The sequence below is a fragment of the Mchenga conophoros genome, linkage group LG20 (assembly GCF_057382185.1).
Source record: "Mchenga conophoros isolate Kocher_MC1m ecotype Shallow Benthic linkage group LG20, M_conophoros_male_GT1.1, whole genome shotgun sequence".
Taxonomy (NCBI): Eukaryota; Metazoa; Chordata; class Actinopteri; order Cichliformes; family Cichlidae; genus Mchenga; species Mchenga conophoros.
Window position 1 is genome coordinate 24655773 of NC_140545.1, and position 16460 is coordinate 24672232.

At 40.8% G+C, this 16460-nt stretch overlaps 1 protein-coding gene across 12 annotated transcripts in view; it reads right to left on the reverse strand.

The window, feature by feature from the left end:
• LOC146550887 (membrane-associated guanylate kinase, WW and PDZ domain-containing protein 1-like) overlaps positions 1-16460 on the reverse strand; it is an 89569-nt gene that overhangs the window by 48093 nt on the left and 25016 nt on the right. For 10 of the 12 annotated variants that reach the window (XM_085260889.1, XM_085260887.1, XM_085260888.1 and 7 more), the window contains exon 2: positions 15277-15393. In XM_085260889.1, the coding sequence (XP_085117015.1) occupies positions 15277-15393 (117 nt within the window). Of the gene's footprint in view, positions 1-4875; positions 5143-9019; positions 9310-15276; positions 15394-16460 lie in introns of those variants that run through there. The other 2 variants (XM_085260894.1, XM_085260895.1) reach the window with 2 other exon arrangements.

The window sequence follows — 16460 nt, forward strand, 5'->3', positions numbered from 1 at the left end:
AAGGTCACAGATAAACATAAAAAAGGTTTGACCAGTGTAAACAGTCTTTTTACGTTACACTGTTAAAAAAAAAGAGAAAAAAAAAAGAAGAAGAAACATTTTTTTTGCATGCAATTAAGTTGCACAGCAGCCTTTTCTGCTGGCCTGATGAAAGCTATGAGAGTTTGTGCTGCGGGAGAAGCTGTTGTCTGTGGAGGCTGACTAAATATTTCATTCATGTAGCTGAGTGAATGTTTGTATTGTATAAAAGTGGTTCAGGCCTACCAGGGATATCCACATTTAACATAATGCACTATACATGAGTAAAAGGAATAAAGGGGAGATCTGGTTCTAATGTTGCACTTACAAGCTAAAAATAAGGGGGAAAGGAAGTAGAGAATATCTGAAATGGACATTTTTCAAATATTTGATTTAAATTACATATTATAATTATAGTGTTTTATGGGTAGACTATGTCAGCAGCATGGTAAGGTTCTTGTGACCTGATCATCTTCCTTTGTCCAACCTGAAATATTACAAATATTGGATTTCTGACGATAAAAACTCCAAAATGATGATCTGCGATTTTTCCATTAGCATCACCATCTACTGCATAAAGAAATAAAGTATGTTCAGGTTTTCAATTAACTCACCTCAGTAATTGTTGAATGGATTTCTATGGCAACTCACTAATTAGCAAATATTAGCATGGAAGGCTAGTGTTTTAAATCAGTAGTTAGTCCAAAGACATGCTTGCTAGGTTAAGGAAGGAATCAAGAGTATCCATGTGCTCACAGGGAGAACATGCTAACCATGCTAACCATTGGATTTAAACCTAGGACAAAAATCTTTTTTTCAGAGGTGACGAAAACGACTTGATGATGAACACTGTAAACACGATCTTGCTTTCACATTAGCATTTTACTCAAAAAACAGAAACAACCACTTGCATGAACTCTTGCTTATGGTGAATATATATGCCTTGGGAGGGGCAAGTTTGTGAAAGGCTATCCATCTCATGGACTGAAGAAAGACAGTTACTAAGATCTGCCTAATGAGGCCGAAGGATCGCATCATCACTGTGCTATTTTTTCAGACAACCCAGCTGGAGTCCGAACAAACAACTGAAGAAAGCCACTGGGGAGGTAATCACAGCAGCCAACATCAGCTCGAGATGGTTCTGGATGGTCGTAGCTAACCTCGTCAGGTATAGGGGTGAAATCCTGCTTACCCCAAGATACCAGGTGAAGATATGGGTGGGTTCCCAATAAAGAGAATAATCTAGTTGCTTCAGCAATTTGTAGGTATAGCAAATAAAATTTGAGGTTTACTTCACCTGTATTTTATATATGAACACAAATGCGTAGCAAAACAAAACACCAGCACAGTTTATAGATTACTGTAAATCTGCACTAAGTCTAGTAATCAATCAGTAGAAGACCCACCCAAACCCTGAATTTGTAGAATATTTTAGCTGTTTCACCTGAGACTTGGTTTGTGGTACATTACTGAAAGGGCTCCTGTGGGCCATTTGAAGAATTTTTCAAAAGCCGAAAAACAACAACATGTTTATTATTATAACAGTTTAGGATGGGCTGAGGCTGCCAAGCAAAAAAGTGCAGTTTGAAGAGTTTGTCTTCTGCTCATGTGAAGCCATCTGATAAGATTCTGCTTCTCACTGCAAAATCGTTCTTCTTTTGATGTTGTTATTTACATTGGAAGGTGAAATGCAGGATGTCAAGCAAAGTGCGAGAAGCCGACTACGTCCCGTGCTCACGTTGTCCTCTTCTGACCTTTGGGTCAGTATGGTTCAGTTACCTGGGGCCAAGATGACCTCTCTGACTGCAATTACATGACCTCAAACTCTGTTGACTTGCTGAGATCTTTTCTCCCATATATAAAATGTATATATCAGATATCAAAGACAAATGGCCAGTGACAGCGAAATCTTAATGAGTTTGTAAAATGACGCAAAAAAAAAAAAAAAAACATTCCTTGTGTGCGCACGCCACTGCCACCACAACAACAATCGCATCCGAACGCACACAAACACACAAATCCAGGTGAAAACCGTCCTGAGTATTAACAATAGGCCAACGGCACTTTGGTGACATCTGATACCCTCAATCGCCTTCCTGCTGTTGATGGTCTGAGGAGCTTCCACTCATTGTCTAGCAGACATAGGCAAACTTGTAGACACACACGGGGACACACGCACACCGTTTCAGCCAAACATCTGCTGTTTTTAACCCCTGCTGGTTGTGAGCGTGAGCATAGCAGGAGGGAGAACACAAAAGAACAGGCACTGACCTGAGAGCAAGATTAACCTGATGGCTGGATTTTAGCAAATTAATGTCAGACCATGCTCTGAGTGTTTCAGTAATGAAAACAGCAGCTGGATTATTTATTTAATTAGAGTCATAATAAAATAAAAGAACAAACTTTATATTCTTAAGAAACCCAATCTTATCATACGTGCTCGTAACAGTCCTGTGTACAGCATCTAAACCACAGCGAGAGCATATTTTGGGGCATTGTTTCCAGAATAAACACACATCTTTGTGTTGATGGGCAAGGTGTGTGTTATGAAAACAGAGGCTGAGAGGTGACGTTAGAAGAAATTACATGAACATCTCAGAGCAGACCGAGCAGAGGCGGGGCAGAGAAAGCAAACAGTCGCGCAGGGAGTTAGCATGGAACTGTCTTGGGCCTCTAAGCCAATTACTGGAGCTGCATTGATTGAGGGAGCACTTTAAGGCCTCATCCACACAAGTAGTCCCTTAATACACTGGTCAGATGATGGAAGCTTCTCAACCGCAAACTATGGTTAGGTGGCCATTTGCATCCATTATGGTGTGAGCTGGACAAGTCTTTAGCAAAGATAATAGGACAAATACATCATATTATAAGATATTTTTCTATTTTACGTTTTAGGAACATAATTTGAACATAAAATTAATTAAAGGATCCAGCCTCATTCTGATGCTTGAAGGCTAGAAGTCTGCTGCTGTTGCTGAGTTGGACAGGTTCTGGACCTGTTTTTTGTAGCCCTGATCAGGACCAAGATGATTTTTATGTCCCCAGTACCATGGCTGCGTTCAATCAGCACTTCTATCCCCCATTAAAGGAAATGCTGGCCCATAATGATTGATGAAGGGGAACAGGGAGAGAATCAATGTAGTGGAGGCCCTCAGATTAATGATTAAGCAAATAGCAATCCCACTCCAGATCCTATCAGCTGCTGGGAGCATGCCATGCTGTAGCAGGTTCGGTTAACTACCAGTGTGCTGGGGATGGTTCAGCAAGGTGCTGCAATGCCTCCTCCTGTCTTATACAAGAAAATAGAGGCAAAAAAAGGCAAATTTGAAAAACTATCAAAAACAAATGCGTAGAGTATCTGTGTCACCATGTATGTCAGTACTATTTTTGTAGTAAAACTGTGTGAGTGTATGGATGGCTGTCAGCTAATGGGTCTATGAAATGCCAAAAAAACAAAACGCCCTCAGTAATAATGCAAAAGATTCTTCAGTCTCAGCTTCTCAAATCTGAATATTTCACTCTTCTCTGTTTTACACAACTAAATATGTTTGTGTTCTGGACTGTTTGTCAGACAGAATGCTTACTACAGGGCCTGGAGGACTTGGAAATGACATTTGTCATCTCTAGTTTTTAATATTTTATAAGCTAATATTTATTATGAAAATGGTATTAGGAAAATAACTTGGATAGCCCTGCTATTCAACCTGAACAGTTTCCGATTTATACCTTTGCTTATTTGATTTTTGATCAGATGGTAACATTTTAAATAAAATATGAAACCATCTTCACAACCGATGTGTTTTTCCTTACAACTATTAATGTTTAGATGAGGTTGAACATTTAAGACGTCAAAGACCTTAATGCTGCTTTCATGAAATATGGAAAAATCATGCTCTCACAAGAAAGTATTTTACCAGCACAGTGTGTAGCGCTTTTATTTTATTGGGGCTACAATAGAAAGTTTTCAAACAATACCCGGCCCTTTACTTATGAAGAGGCCAGGTTGTGTATCAAAGAGCCTATTTATTTAATTATTATTAAACATAGAAAAGGTTTCTCGCTGTGATTGTTTCAATAAAGGAATGACGGAGTTGCCCATTAAAGAGAAGGAGGCCAGACACACAATGCTGCTGCTGCCCAGCACAACAGGGCATTCTTTCAGCTCGCGCCACAACAGTCCTCACTGCCGAGTCCAGCCACTGCTCTCCTGCTGCTTCCACAGCTCCCTCCTTTTCAATGTGGGGACGAAGAATAAGGACTGAAAATGAATAGTGGGCAAGCATATAAAATCTGAAGCGTTATTAGCTATAAATCTAATGAAGTTTCTAGTAGAAGGTTTTTCGCCTTCTACTAGAAACCGGTGCAGAAATAAAACCCAAAATTGGAAAGGAAGAAAGGAGCTTTCATTTAAAAGGCAAAGCTGAGAGGAGAACAGATTAGCTAGTGCACAAGAAAGGGTGACTCAAAGAAGGGGAGAAATGGAAAGGTGGATGACAGAAAGAAAAAGATGTAGCTGCAGGAGCCAGGGGCAGGGCAAAATGTCCTCCTATGGTAGTGTGTCAACAGATCAGCGTTTAAAGTGAGCCGCTAATCAAACATCAGCTCAGACTGACAATAATGCATGTGTGTGCGATTGAGAGACGCCGTCATCAAAGACGCACAGCACAACACATCACAGCTTATCAATATCACACCACAAATCTGCATAAGCACCGGTTCCCACAGTCTGTTAAAAATCCACCTGCCTGCATTTCTGCCTCTGTGTATCCATCTATTCTCCCCACCCACATCTCTTTCAACGTAATCCCGGAAGACACGGCATCATTCCCAGGAGAAGTAGTAAATGTCACAGATTACCTCTACGCCGCTGCTTCTGTGCCCGTTCTCTCTGGTTATTCCACAGAAATATTCAAAAAGATAAATCCAAGCAGGATGACTTTGACTAGGATGAATTCTGCTTTTCTTGCTCCATCCAAACCATCCATGGATCATCCAGCTGTCTGTGAGCAAGTGCTAGCTCCCAGCTTGCAAACTCATTCAGGCAGGCAGCTAGTAGGCAGCTGCCGTTTTTCTTCAAAGCTCCACAAGCAGAGCAAATTAGAGGTCCAGCCCAGCTTAGAGGCTAAGCCAATGTGAGCTATTCACACTCCAGTTCCTGTCTGAGGCCAATGGCTGCAGCCCCACAGCCCCTTGCATACTCCCGCCCACTGCCTGCCTCTCTCTCTCTCTCTCTCTCTCTCTCTCTCATCTGCCTTTCTGTTCTACCCTTCTCCAGCTATCTTAGTCATAAATATAGACTCTTGGCATTACCTAACACATGGTCCCTCGTGATATACAGCCAGCTTTGTGCAGGTGCCTTGACTGAGAAAACCTCCCTAAGGTTGAACACTGGGTTAAAGAAGGGAATACAGCACAGAAAGATGAGAGGGGAATACAGTAGAAGAACAATACCACATATATTGCCACATATAGTCTACTAAATGCTTATGTACGGCGTTTGCTGGTTGGATCCGTTTACTATCCTTTGACCAGACTAGTCCGGAGAGGCTTGACTTAATTAGTAACTTTCAGGGATTAAGCTCCAAAGGAAACCAAAGGAAACCTTTGTAAGCACAGGTCTGTACCTGTGCAGACATGGACTGCTGCCCAGGCATCCTGATCACAAAACCCCAGAGCATCCCTGAGGGAAGAGGACTGCAGCTTTTTGTTCGGATTCACTTGGTCCAACTTCAACATAAGCCCTCATTGTACCACAACTAGAAGTAAAAAAGTAACTTATAATAGCACTGCTGCAGTGAAAAATTAGTGAGAGTTAGAGAAGATCAAAAGCACTCTGATATATGCACACTGAAATGAAACTATAGCAAGCAGATTAGCCTAGTTTAGCTTAATGACTAGGAGCAGGAAGGCTCATTCTAAACAGAGATTATGTCTAACAGTACCATATACTCAGAATAATAAATAAATAAATAATAAATAAATAAATAAATAAATAAATAAATAAATATATATATATATATATATATATATATATATATATATATATATATATATATATATATATATATATATATATCCATAGGTCCCTCATCCTATTCATACATGGAACGCCATAACCAAGTGGCCGGTATAGTGTACAGGAACATCTGTGTCGAGTATAACCTGGAAGTCCCGAGGTCAAAATGGGAGATGCCCCCAAGGGTGGTGGAGAATGACCGAGCTAAGATCCTGTGGGACTTCCAGATACAGACGGACAAAATGGTGGTGGCTAACCAACCGGACATAGTGGTGGTAGACAAACAGAAGCAGACGGCCGTAGTGATCGATGTAGCGGTTCCGAATGACAGCAATATCAGGAAGAAGGAACACGAGAAGCTGGAGAAATACCAAGGGCTCAGAGAAGAGCTCGAGAGGATGTGGAGGGTGAAGGTAACGGTGGTCCCCGTGGTAATCGGAGCACTAGGTGCGGTGACTCCCAAGCTAGGCGAGTGGCTCCAGCAGATCCCGGGAACAACATCGGAGATCTCTGTCCAGAAGAGCGCAGTCCTGGGAACAGCTAAGATACTGCGCAGGACCCTGAAGCTCCCAGGCCTCTGGTAGAGGACCCGAGCTTGAAGGATAAACCGCCCGCAGGGGCGTGCTGGGTGTTTTTATATATATATATATATATATATATATATATATATATATATATATATATATATATATGATGAATATAATCACATAAATAATATAAATAACTTGTTTATTGTGTACAAAAATCAATGATTTAAAGGATTTCAAGCCAACCTTGAAATGTAATGTTTCTAAAAATAGTTCTAAAAACACAACCAATTTGCCATATAAAACTGTGCTCATCACTTACATGATGGACAAAATGGACAAATGCACTACTCAATTAACCAGTTACGATATAAAAAAGAAAAGCCCTCAAGGACATTATGAGGTTTGGTCCATTTTTAATATGTCATGTAGTTAATGCACCAGTCGGGCAATAATCTGGGTGCAATTTGACAACAACTATGGCTTTATCATGAGTAAGGGAGTGTTGATCCAAACTCTGATACCGTAATCTGAAGATTGATTTTATCTGATTGTAGAGATTTTGAGCCACAGTCATGGTCACTGCTTGCAGGAACTGGCTAGCTAGAATGTAGACTAGCTGGCCACCACAGCAGATCCAAATCATCACGAGACAGACAGACACAGACTAGTCTTCATGATCACAACAAAGAATCCTTGTTCAGCCAGTTTATTTACACAATTTAGTTCATTGAACTCAAAAAGTTCAAAAGAGGTGTCATTGTCACACACAACACTAACAGCTAACCAGCTAGCTTGACTGCCAGCTAGTCAAAAATATTCTCTAAACACACAAGCTTTTTTTTCCTTCATGTGAGGCAAAGGGCTCTACTTTTGCTGAAGTACGAGTCTAGTCTGAGCATGCAGGGAGTGCAATCACCCCGAGCTAAACTGAGAGAACTACAGTACATGAATACTTCTACAGTTAAAGAACAAGCTAGTGGTTCAATAATCAGGGCCTGATCACCTTAACTTGACCCGAGTGACTGAGACTAGCCTCTCAACGGTTTTCACATCCTTACTTGAGTATTCACACGATCAAAGCATGGCCGTCTTACATGGATGAGCTTGATGAGGAAAGCAGAATGAGGATTTTAAATAACAATAACATTACTGTGAGCCTCACTTTATATTCATGATCACAGTGGTTCTTCAGCAGTATTGATTAAGTTGATGTAAGACCAGGCTCAGAGTACAGTTTGTTCTTACCTCCAAGTGCAGAAATAAAAAGAGAAACAGAGGTTGTGCTTTGACAATGGTAATTCTGAATAGTGTGCCATAAGAAAAGGGCCTGAAGGAAATTGTCAGTAACAAAACAACATAGGACCATAGCCTCCAGGGCTGACTTTCACCCACTTGCCAATCACAGTGACAAACAAGGAAGAAGATCTGCAGTTCATTTGTAGATTTGAAAATTGGTTCTGTTATTTACTCTAATAGTAGGAAATGATAGTCTTTTGTGACTGTATCTGCAAAATGTACTAAAAACAAACACCACATGCATTAAACATAAACCTCACAAAGTCCTTGAACACAGAGGCTGCACCTGTCCTCATGCATCATTACTATGCAAAAACACATATTTGCCCAGCTTCCTCAGTGAGCTTAGAAGCCATCATTTTTCCTTCCTCTGCCTTTTCTAGAGAGAATTGTGTGTTAACGCAGCTGATATTTGGTCACGAAAGAAATATGAACCGTGTGTATGTGAAAAGAAGGCAAACAGAAGCTGGGGCCCACTCATCCGTTACAAGAATGAATGGCCATCATTAGCATGAGGCTCCCCAGCAGCACCCTGCAATGCAGCGACACACACAATGGCGAGTGCCACGCTTCCCCCTGCCGTTCCCCCAGAGAAGCCCTTTTGTTTGAGCAGCATCTGGACCTGACCTCCATGTATTCAAGGCTGATGACCCCCCTCTCCATTCCCTCTCAGCTCCTCATATCTTCTCTTCTCTCCTGTAGTAACCCCTTCTTAAAAACCTGCTCTGCCTCTAGAGCAGCCCCCTCCTCCTTCCTCTCGTATACCTTGTCCGTTCATCACATACAGATGCCCCCCCTCCTTCTTCTAGCTAAAGAGAGCAGCCATCTCTTGCTTCTTGAAGAGAAGGTCTGTGTATTAGTGGGCCTTATACAAAGCCTGCAGGGTGAATTAGAAAACCAAAGAGGAAAAAGCACCAGGGCTACTGGCCATCTGTCCCTCTGGGTTGGACGTGCCTGCTCCAAGTGTGCCTGCCCCCCCTCTTTCCCTCACATAATTCCCACCCCTACCCCCACCTTCCCTGATTCCCTTAGCCTATATACACAGCATCAACCACACACACACTACCATGCATACATCACAGGCTTTGGATTGTGGATGATGGTGAGAGCGAAAAAAAAGAAGGAGCGAATAAGGATAGAATAAGGAGCTGCCACTTGCCTGGATGCAGAGAGAGCCCGGAGCCAACAAATCAACCCGTAATCCCTTTCTTTGTGTGAACGGCAAACAGAGAAATTTGTCTCCCACAATGACTTCCCCAAGATCGGCAGTGGAGTGGAAAACAAGGAAGCGAGGGAGTGAAAGATAGCAAGGAGGGGAGGGAGAAAGAGAGAGAGAGAGCAGGAGATGGTGGGTGAGAGCAGTAGAGGCAGGGACACGGTGGGAGCAGCTAGAGTGTGACAGAGAGAGACTGAGGAAGGCAGCAGCCACCGCCGAGCCACAGGAACGCTGACACTCACAGGAGGATTTGATGTGAAGAGAGGAGAACGACAGAGTGAGGGAGCAGAGAGAGAGAGCAACGGAGGGAGGGAGAGATCAGGTGGGGGAGGGAAGATTGGTTCACTCTGTTGCTCAAAACGCTGAGATAACCCTCATCCGCAAGCAGCAGCTGTAGATGTGAGAGAGAAATGAATCCCACGAGAGAGCAACTTGTCTATCAATTGTGACATTTGCTGCACATGATAACAATGGCCATCTGTATCAGCGGGGATATGCGGGAGAAGAGGGTGGGTTGAGGCAGAGGTGCTCTTACTATAAACACACAAACACACACACACAAGCCCAAAAGCAAAAAGAAATACCTCAGATAGTGTCAGCGCTAAAGGCACCTGTTCGAGTCAACCAAGTGGAGTGGGAGCAACACATGTACCCAGGAAAGGGGGAGGAGACACGAGAGACACAGACAAAGGAAGCACAGGGCTGAGAAGTGTGTCCTTTATTTGACTGCTTTTGTTATTCTGCCTTGTCATGCTAAGACTATATTTGCATGTGTGCGTCTGTTTGTGGTAGAGACACTATAAAGGAGGTGGCAGGGATAGTAAGTCACTAAAGAGTGAGCAGACGGAACAGGAAAAGGGAGAAAGGGGGTAAACAATATAAACGTTTCAATGTTATATACACACACACACACACACACACACACACACACACACACACACACACACACACACACACACACAGTGTTGTGCCCCAAAAAGGGCCACAAGACAATATGTCTGTGTGTCTTTGTGTGTCTTTCCAGCTGCTTACTATATAGCAGCGGGATAGTCTTTGGAACAATAGGTTGGGGTTCGAATCCTGGTCAAACCATGCATCCAGTAAGGAGCTCGAGGCTAGAACCCCAACCCTACCTTGGAAGATGATCAAGAGATGCAACTAAAGTCATACTGGTTCAGTTGTTACCCAGCTTAGCAAGGTATTGGAGAACCATCAAATACTGATGAGAGGTGGGCTAGTGGAACAAGTCACGGACAAGGAGTTAATGGAATGCTACTATCCAAGTCGAGCCAAGCCATATCATGTTACAATGCATGTACTATGGATAAGTGGAAGGCAAACATCCACAGTGACCTGGTAGCTCAATGCTATAACGTCAGTGTAAGAAAGCTACTATTGAAGCTGAAGATCCAAAGTACAGAACAATATGAACAGTAGTGAGCAGTGTGGACATAATGAGCTGACCCTGATAGACTGGAGTAGTCTAGTTGAGCTACGTAATGCCCACCTAACTGCTGTAGCAGTAGCATCTGCTGAGCTGAGAATGAACGATGTGGCCAAGGTTGTCATGGTCCTGGGTCGAGCGACCCTGGGTCTGTGGAGAAGGTGGTTGGAAATAAAAAAAATAAAAAAATAGCTGGTTAACAAGGGGGCAGACGTCACAAGAAAAAGGTCCTGGATGGATAATATATACAAAACTATATACATATCTAAGGATACCAGCCAAAAACTACCAGCCAAAGGCTAACAGGTCTGGACACCGTTTCAATATTTTCTTCAAACCAAATAAAGGAATTGAAAGAGCATCCAATATAAGCAGCGACTGATTAGTAGTGGAAAATATTTTTGAGTGTAAGTGTCACATTATAGTATTGTTTTAAAATGACAAATTAATGATATGCCCAGTGAACGAGCAGTAGGGGATTTTAATCTATAGTAAATGTGTGAAGATATTGACGTCATGTGTCAAAAATTAGTCTGTAACATACTCTGTAATACTCAAAAAATTCAGATAAATGACAGATGTTTATGTCCCCTCAACAACGTACCCAGACAATTCATGAGATATACCTTACCAGTTCTGGGTTTAACCCCCTTTGCTTTCCAAAGTGCCTTCTTTGTGGTATATAACTTGTTGAATATATGTATATTCAACAATTTGCTAGAAACATTCCTTAGAGATTTTAGTCCATATTGACATGACAGCATCAAGTAGTTGCTGCAAACATGTTGGCTGCTCACCCATGATGCAAATTTCCTGTGCAAGATATCTGGTGACAGTGGAGGTCATTTGAGTACAGTGAAATCATTTTCATGTTGAAGAAACCAGTTTGATCTGTCTTGAGCTTTGTGACATTTTCTGCTGGAAGCAACCATTAGAAAATTGGCACACTGTGGCCATAAAGGGTTGGACGGGGTCAGTGACAATCGTCATCCAGGATGTGATGTTTAAACAATGCTCAGCTGGTACTATGGGGCCCAAAATGTGCCAAGAAAATATCCCAAAACCATTACACCACTATCATCAGCCTGAATTTTTAATACAAGGCAGGTTGGATCCATACTTTCATGGTTAAATTCTGATCCTACCAGCTAGATGCAGAAGTAGAAGTAGACTCATACCAAGCAACATTTTCCAATTTTACATTTTCTTCTGCATACAGAAAGTGCAACAAGTGATTGTGCTACTGTTTGTTTTCCATCAGCTTAAAGCAGTCTGGCCATTCTCTTCTGAGGACAATACAAAATACTGTCGCCTTCTGGATATTTTTATGTTTTTCCAGTGTTTCTCTGCAAGCTCTATGGATGGTCCTGTGGGAAAATTCCAGTGGAGCGAAATATTCAGTCAAGCCCATCTGGCACCAACAATCTTTCAGAACTTAAAATCACCTTTCTTCCTCATTCAGATCTTTGCTTTGAACTACAACAGGTCATCTTGACCACGTCAAAATGCATTAGCTTGCTGCCATGTAATTGGCCGATTACATTATATTCAGCAAAGTGCCATGTCAGTATATATTATATTTGACTGCTATTATGACCGTTTCTCATATTTTTATCGGTCGTTTCAACAACCTTGACGCCAAACCAGCAAAACCAATAGCTTGGTTGATCAGTCTGTGTGTTTAGTAGAGGTGGGAATCACCATACATCCCACGATACGATATTATCACAATACTTAACGCACGATACGATATTATTGCAATTTTTAAAAATATTTTGCAATATTCAGATTCTGTACATAAAGGTAAACTTTATCAATATTCATTTTATCTAATATCAAAGTTTCACACTCAGTCTTTCTCTCATTTCAGTCAGTTTTATTGTTGACAAACTTGAACGGTTTGTATTACAGTCTAGTCCAACTTAACTGAATGCAACCATCTGGTACAATTATAGCTATTGTGAACTATGCAGTTTATGAAAACTATGCAGCCCCTTCAGCAACTGAAGAATTTGAAAGTAAATTAAAACAAAATATAATTTTACATTAAATAAAAAAGTTTTAAACTTAATTAAAATAAAACATGTCTTAAATTAAAATAAGTAAACTGTCATGTTTATTGCTGCCAAAAAAAGAGTTAAACACATTTGGACAGTGAAGGAATGTCAGGATTCTTGCTCAGAAAAAGGAGCTGAACAACATGCTCTGAAGTCAGAGCATGTTCCATTCCACAAAAACTTTTTTTGTAACAAAATATCGATTTCTGCTGTCCCTGTATCGATACATTATTAGCAAACAAAATATCACGATACTACACAGTATCGATTTTTTTCCTCACCCCTAGTGTTTAGTGCTAATCACATGCTAAATTATTGTTGCAAATCTGGTAGATTACACCAGCTACATATCAGCATTACCAATGTGAACATGTTACTGGCTGTAGTGGCTCCACCAGGCACCCTTCAGTGTTCATTTTTTTTTATTTATCTTTCACACAAACATAATTAAATAAAAAAATTGGCACATAATCTTGCTTTGATAATACCTTTATTCAAAGCATTTGTTTTCGAATCTGAGTACATAGTGACCAGTTCTGTCTTAGGCTTTTTTATTTATTTGCTAGTAACATTTACCCTAAGTGTTTCCACCATGCTCCAAAAAACTGACCAGCTGGGTTAGAGAGATTTTTATACAATATGAGCAGGAAATGGAAGAGTCCAACAGTGGACTGAAAACAGGGGATATGAAATTGGGAGGGAGACTTGAAAAAATCTATATAGATATATATTAGAAATATGATTATATCTGATATAAGTTAATCTTGATTTGTAAGAAATATTAGTTGACTGATGTTATTTTAAAGTTTTCTAAGTTTGTTCGTTGTTATTGTTTGGCTAAGTGCCCCACCCTTTTCTGTCTAACCTGTGTCTACATTAAATCCGTGTGCCTGAATTGTTAGGTGAAGTTAGATATATAAACCTAATCTCAGCTTGGGTTTTCTTTTGTTGAATTTATTTTGAGTTTTTGGATGTCTTTACACCATTTGGGATTTTGTGGACAGTGTTACAATTTTTCATTTAATTAAAAATGATTAAAAAAAAAATGCTTCTTACATATTTGCCCCATGTGCCTTACTGTTTGGTCCCTGACACTGATATTTAGTCCTGTTAACAGCTAAGTTTAGCTATGTAGAGGTTTGTTCTGTACACATTTGTTAGGAGAGTCTTTAAGGTCAATGACGGATCAGTTAAACACTGTATCACAAGTCATAAAAGCACAATATAAGAGCTCTAAAAACATTGAGAGTCTTTGAGAGAGAGCATACAAGGCACAGTCCTGCCTACATCTCACTCCTCACTGACCTTAGAGACTTAAACCAACCTTCATGATGACAATTCAGTTGCACTGGTACATTTCCTCTCTTGTGGATTTCATCAGTCAGCTATGATAAAAGTGCAGCCTCTTAATAAAAGCGCTCTTGCAAAAATAAAAACCAGTATGCAATGACCCAAAGATTAATTTCTTGCAGTTAAAGACATCTTAAAAAGTTTTACTACATCTGCCGACAGTTATCTCTAAAAAGGAAGTGATCTTTGTATCTCTATTTGTATCCACAATTTCTTAGGGAAAAAAAGTTAAAAAAAATAGAAACAAATCCTTGCAATCATTTGGGTCTCTCTTACACCACCTTACAGTAGCATTCTTTTGAAAATCTCTTGTTGTTTAGTTTTCGTTTTGATGTTTATGTCAGCACTGTCCTAGCACACAGGGGCCTCTCCATCATACAATGAACTTCGTAAGAGTCCAACATGCTCATCACATAATCGGACAGGAATCTATTTTCAATATATCAGAACATCATAATCCCAGGGAGGGCACCGGGTGAGGCTCAGAGAGGCAGATTTACCAGTCACATGGCTGAGAGTAAGAGAAAGACACCCAGAGATGGGGAGCAAAGAGCGAAAAGGCAAAGAACAAGAGAGTGACCCAGGGAGAGAAAAAAATCCATTAGACTAGAAGCCACATTTTATTAGGAAGCACTGCAATGCAAACACATGCAAACCAACACCAAGTCCCATTTCAGAGAAACAGGAGCGAGTGGTCATGGTGATGCTGATCTCTGTTGTGCCTGTTTAATTAATGTCTGTACATATCATAATCAGATAAAGTTCTCAGGGGGAAACATTAACATACACTTGCAAGCTGAAAACATCTACTGTGCTGCTTTGCTGAAACACTTAAGGCCTCAAGCCTCGTGGCCGACACAATTCAAGCCAAATGCTTTGGAAACACAAACGTGACATGAGTACAGTAGGAAAATGAACTGAGTAAAGCTGGGCTGTGTTACCCAGCCGCACATCCAACTGTTTGTGACGTAAGTGAGCCCAGCTGTGGAGTCTGGCACAGCGCGGAGTGTTTGGCTTGAGCCATGTTTTTTGTATCTTTCACAGTGATGTGAGACAGCTGCAAAAATGGTACTCTGGCGTGGTCAACACAAGTGGCTTTAATGGGCAGTAATGAGAAAAATGACAGCGAGTGTGTTTGAAAAATACATGTTTCCCCTTTCGCTGATTAGAAGCAAAGCTTGTGCGAATTTTAAATGATGACAAGAACATAAAGACTAACAGAATAATTTATATAAAAAAGGAAAGGATTAAATAAAAAAAGATGGTAAACAAGCCATAAAATAAGCCAGTGATGAAGAAATTATGTAAAAAACAAAAACAAAACCCAAACAACAAAAAGTAATACTCACAAGGCACAGCATGACGATACAGGTTGGCTCGGATTGTCTTCTGCAGTTCGTGGTCAGGAGAAGACTTCTGAAACCTCAAGCTCAGATAGTGCTTCAGATCCTTGTTGAGCTTGTGACCTGGAAAACATGGCCAGACAAAAACAGCTCAAATAAATAAACCTAAAAAAAGGACATCTTTTCACCACTGACATGCTTTCATTCACCCTCAAGTAATGTCATGAAAGGCCACGACATTTCCATTGTTCAAATAGTGACAGAGGACCAGACCTTTCTCAGACAGTAAATAAACAATAACTTGTTACACATACATCTGATTCATAGTGAAGAATACAGTAAATATGTGATAATATTATCACATATTATCACAAGAGAATTAGTGGTGCTTACTATGGGGCTAATGTAAAAAAAGAGTTGGGGCCTTATAAACAGTTTGACTACAGCAGGGAAACACACACATTATGTACTAGGATGGTCCGTTTATTTGGGAAAGGTAGAGACTGAGGGAGGTTTGGGTAATTGTTTATAAGGCTGTCTGATTGGCTGGAATATTCATGCACACTCATCAACCATCCAATCAGGCGTGAGGATGCTGCTGGCTGAGTTTGAACAGAGCTCCGGCGCTCACAATGGGGCCAGATGGTCAGAGCTCGCTCTCACGCCAGGGTCTCATTTAGGACCATTTAATGATCTCCAAATATATCATCCATGTCTGGGAGAGCTGGCACGCAGTTCTTGGGGGAGGTGCCATGGCCTCCTGTCGGGATCAGTTCATAGTAGAGGAGTCTCTCCTTGATCTGTGCTTCCTGATGCCAGGGTCAGTGCCCTTACTGAGGATGTACTGTTTACTTTACAACTGATGGGACTTGGAGGGAATTTAACATTACAGTAACATAAAAAGGGCCAATTGTTCTGTCAACTGGGATCCAGCTGATCCATGAAGTGACTAACTACTGCTGACCTAAGCGATCAGTGTCAGTAGGGTATCTCTAATCTATGAATAAGATCAGTATGATTGTTTCCTGAATTAGTACACCTCCAAGGAGCAGGTCATACAGCACATATTTTTAACCTTCGTTTGACAATGACTAAGCAAAATTTAAAAGATAAAAGTTTGTTCAAGTTAATAGAATGGTTAATGGTTTGAGTTCAAATAAGAACTTCATAATGGTAGAGAGCAGTTAGAC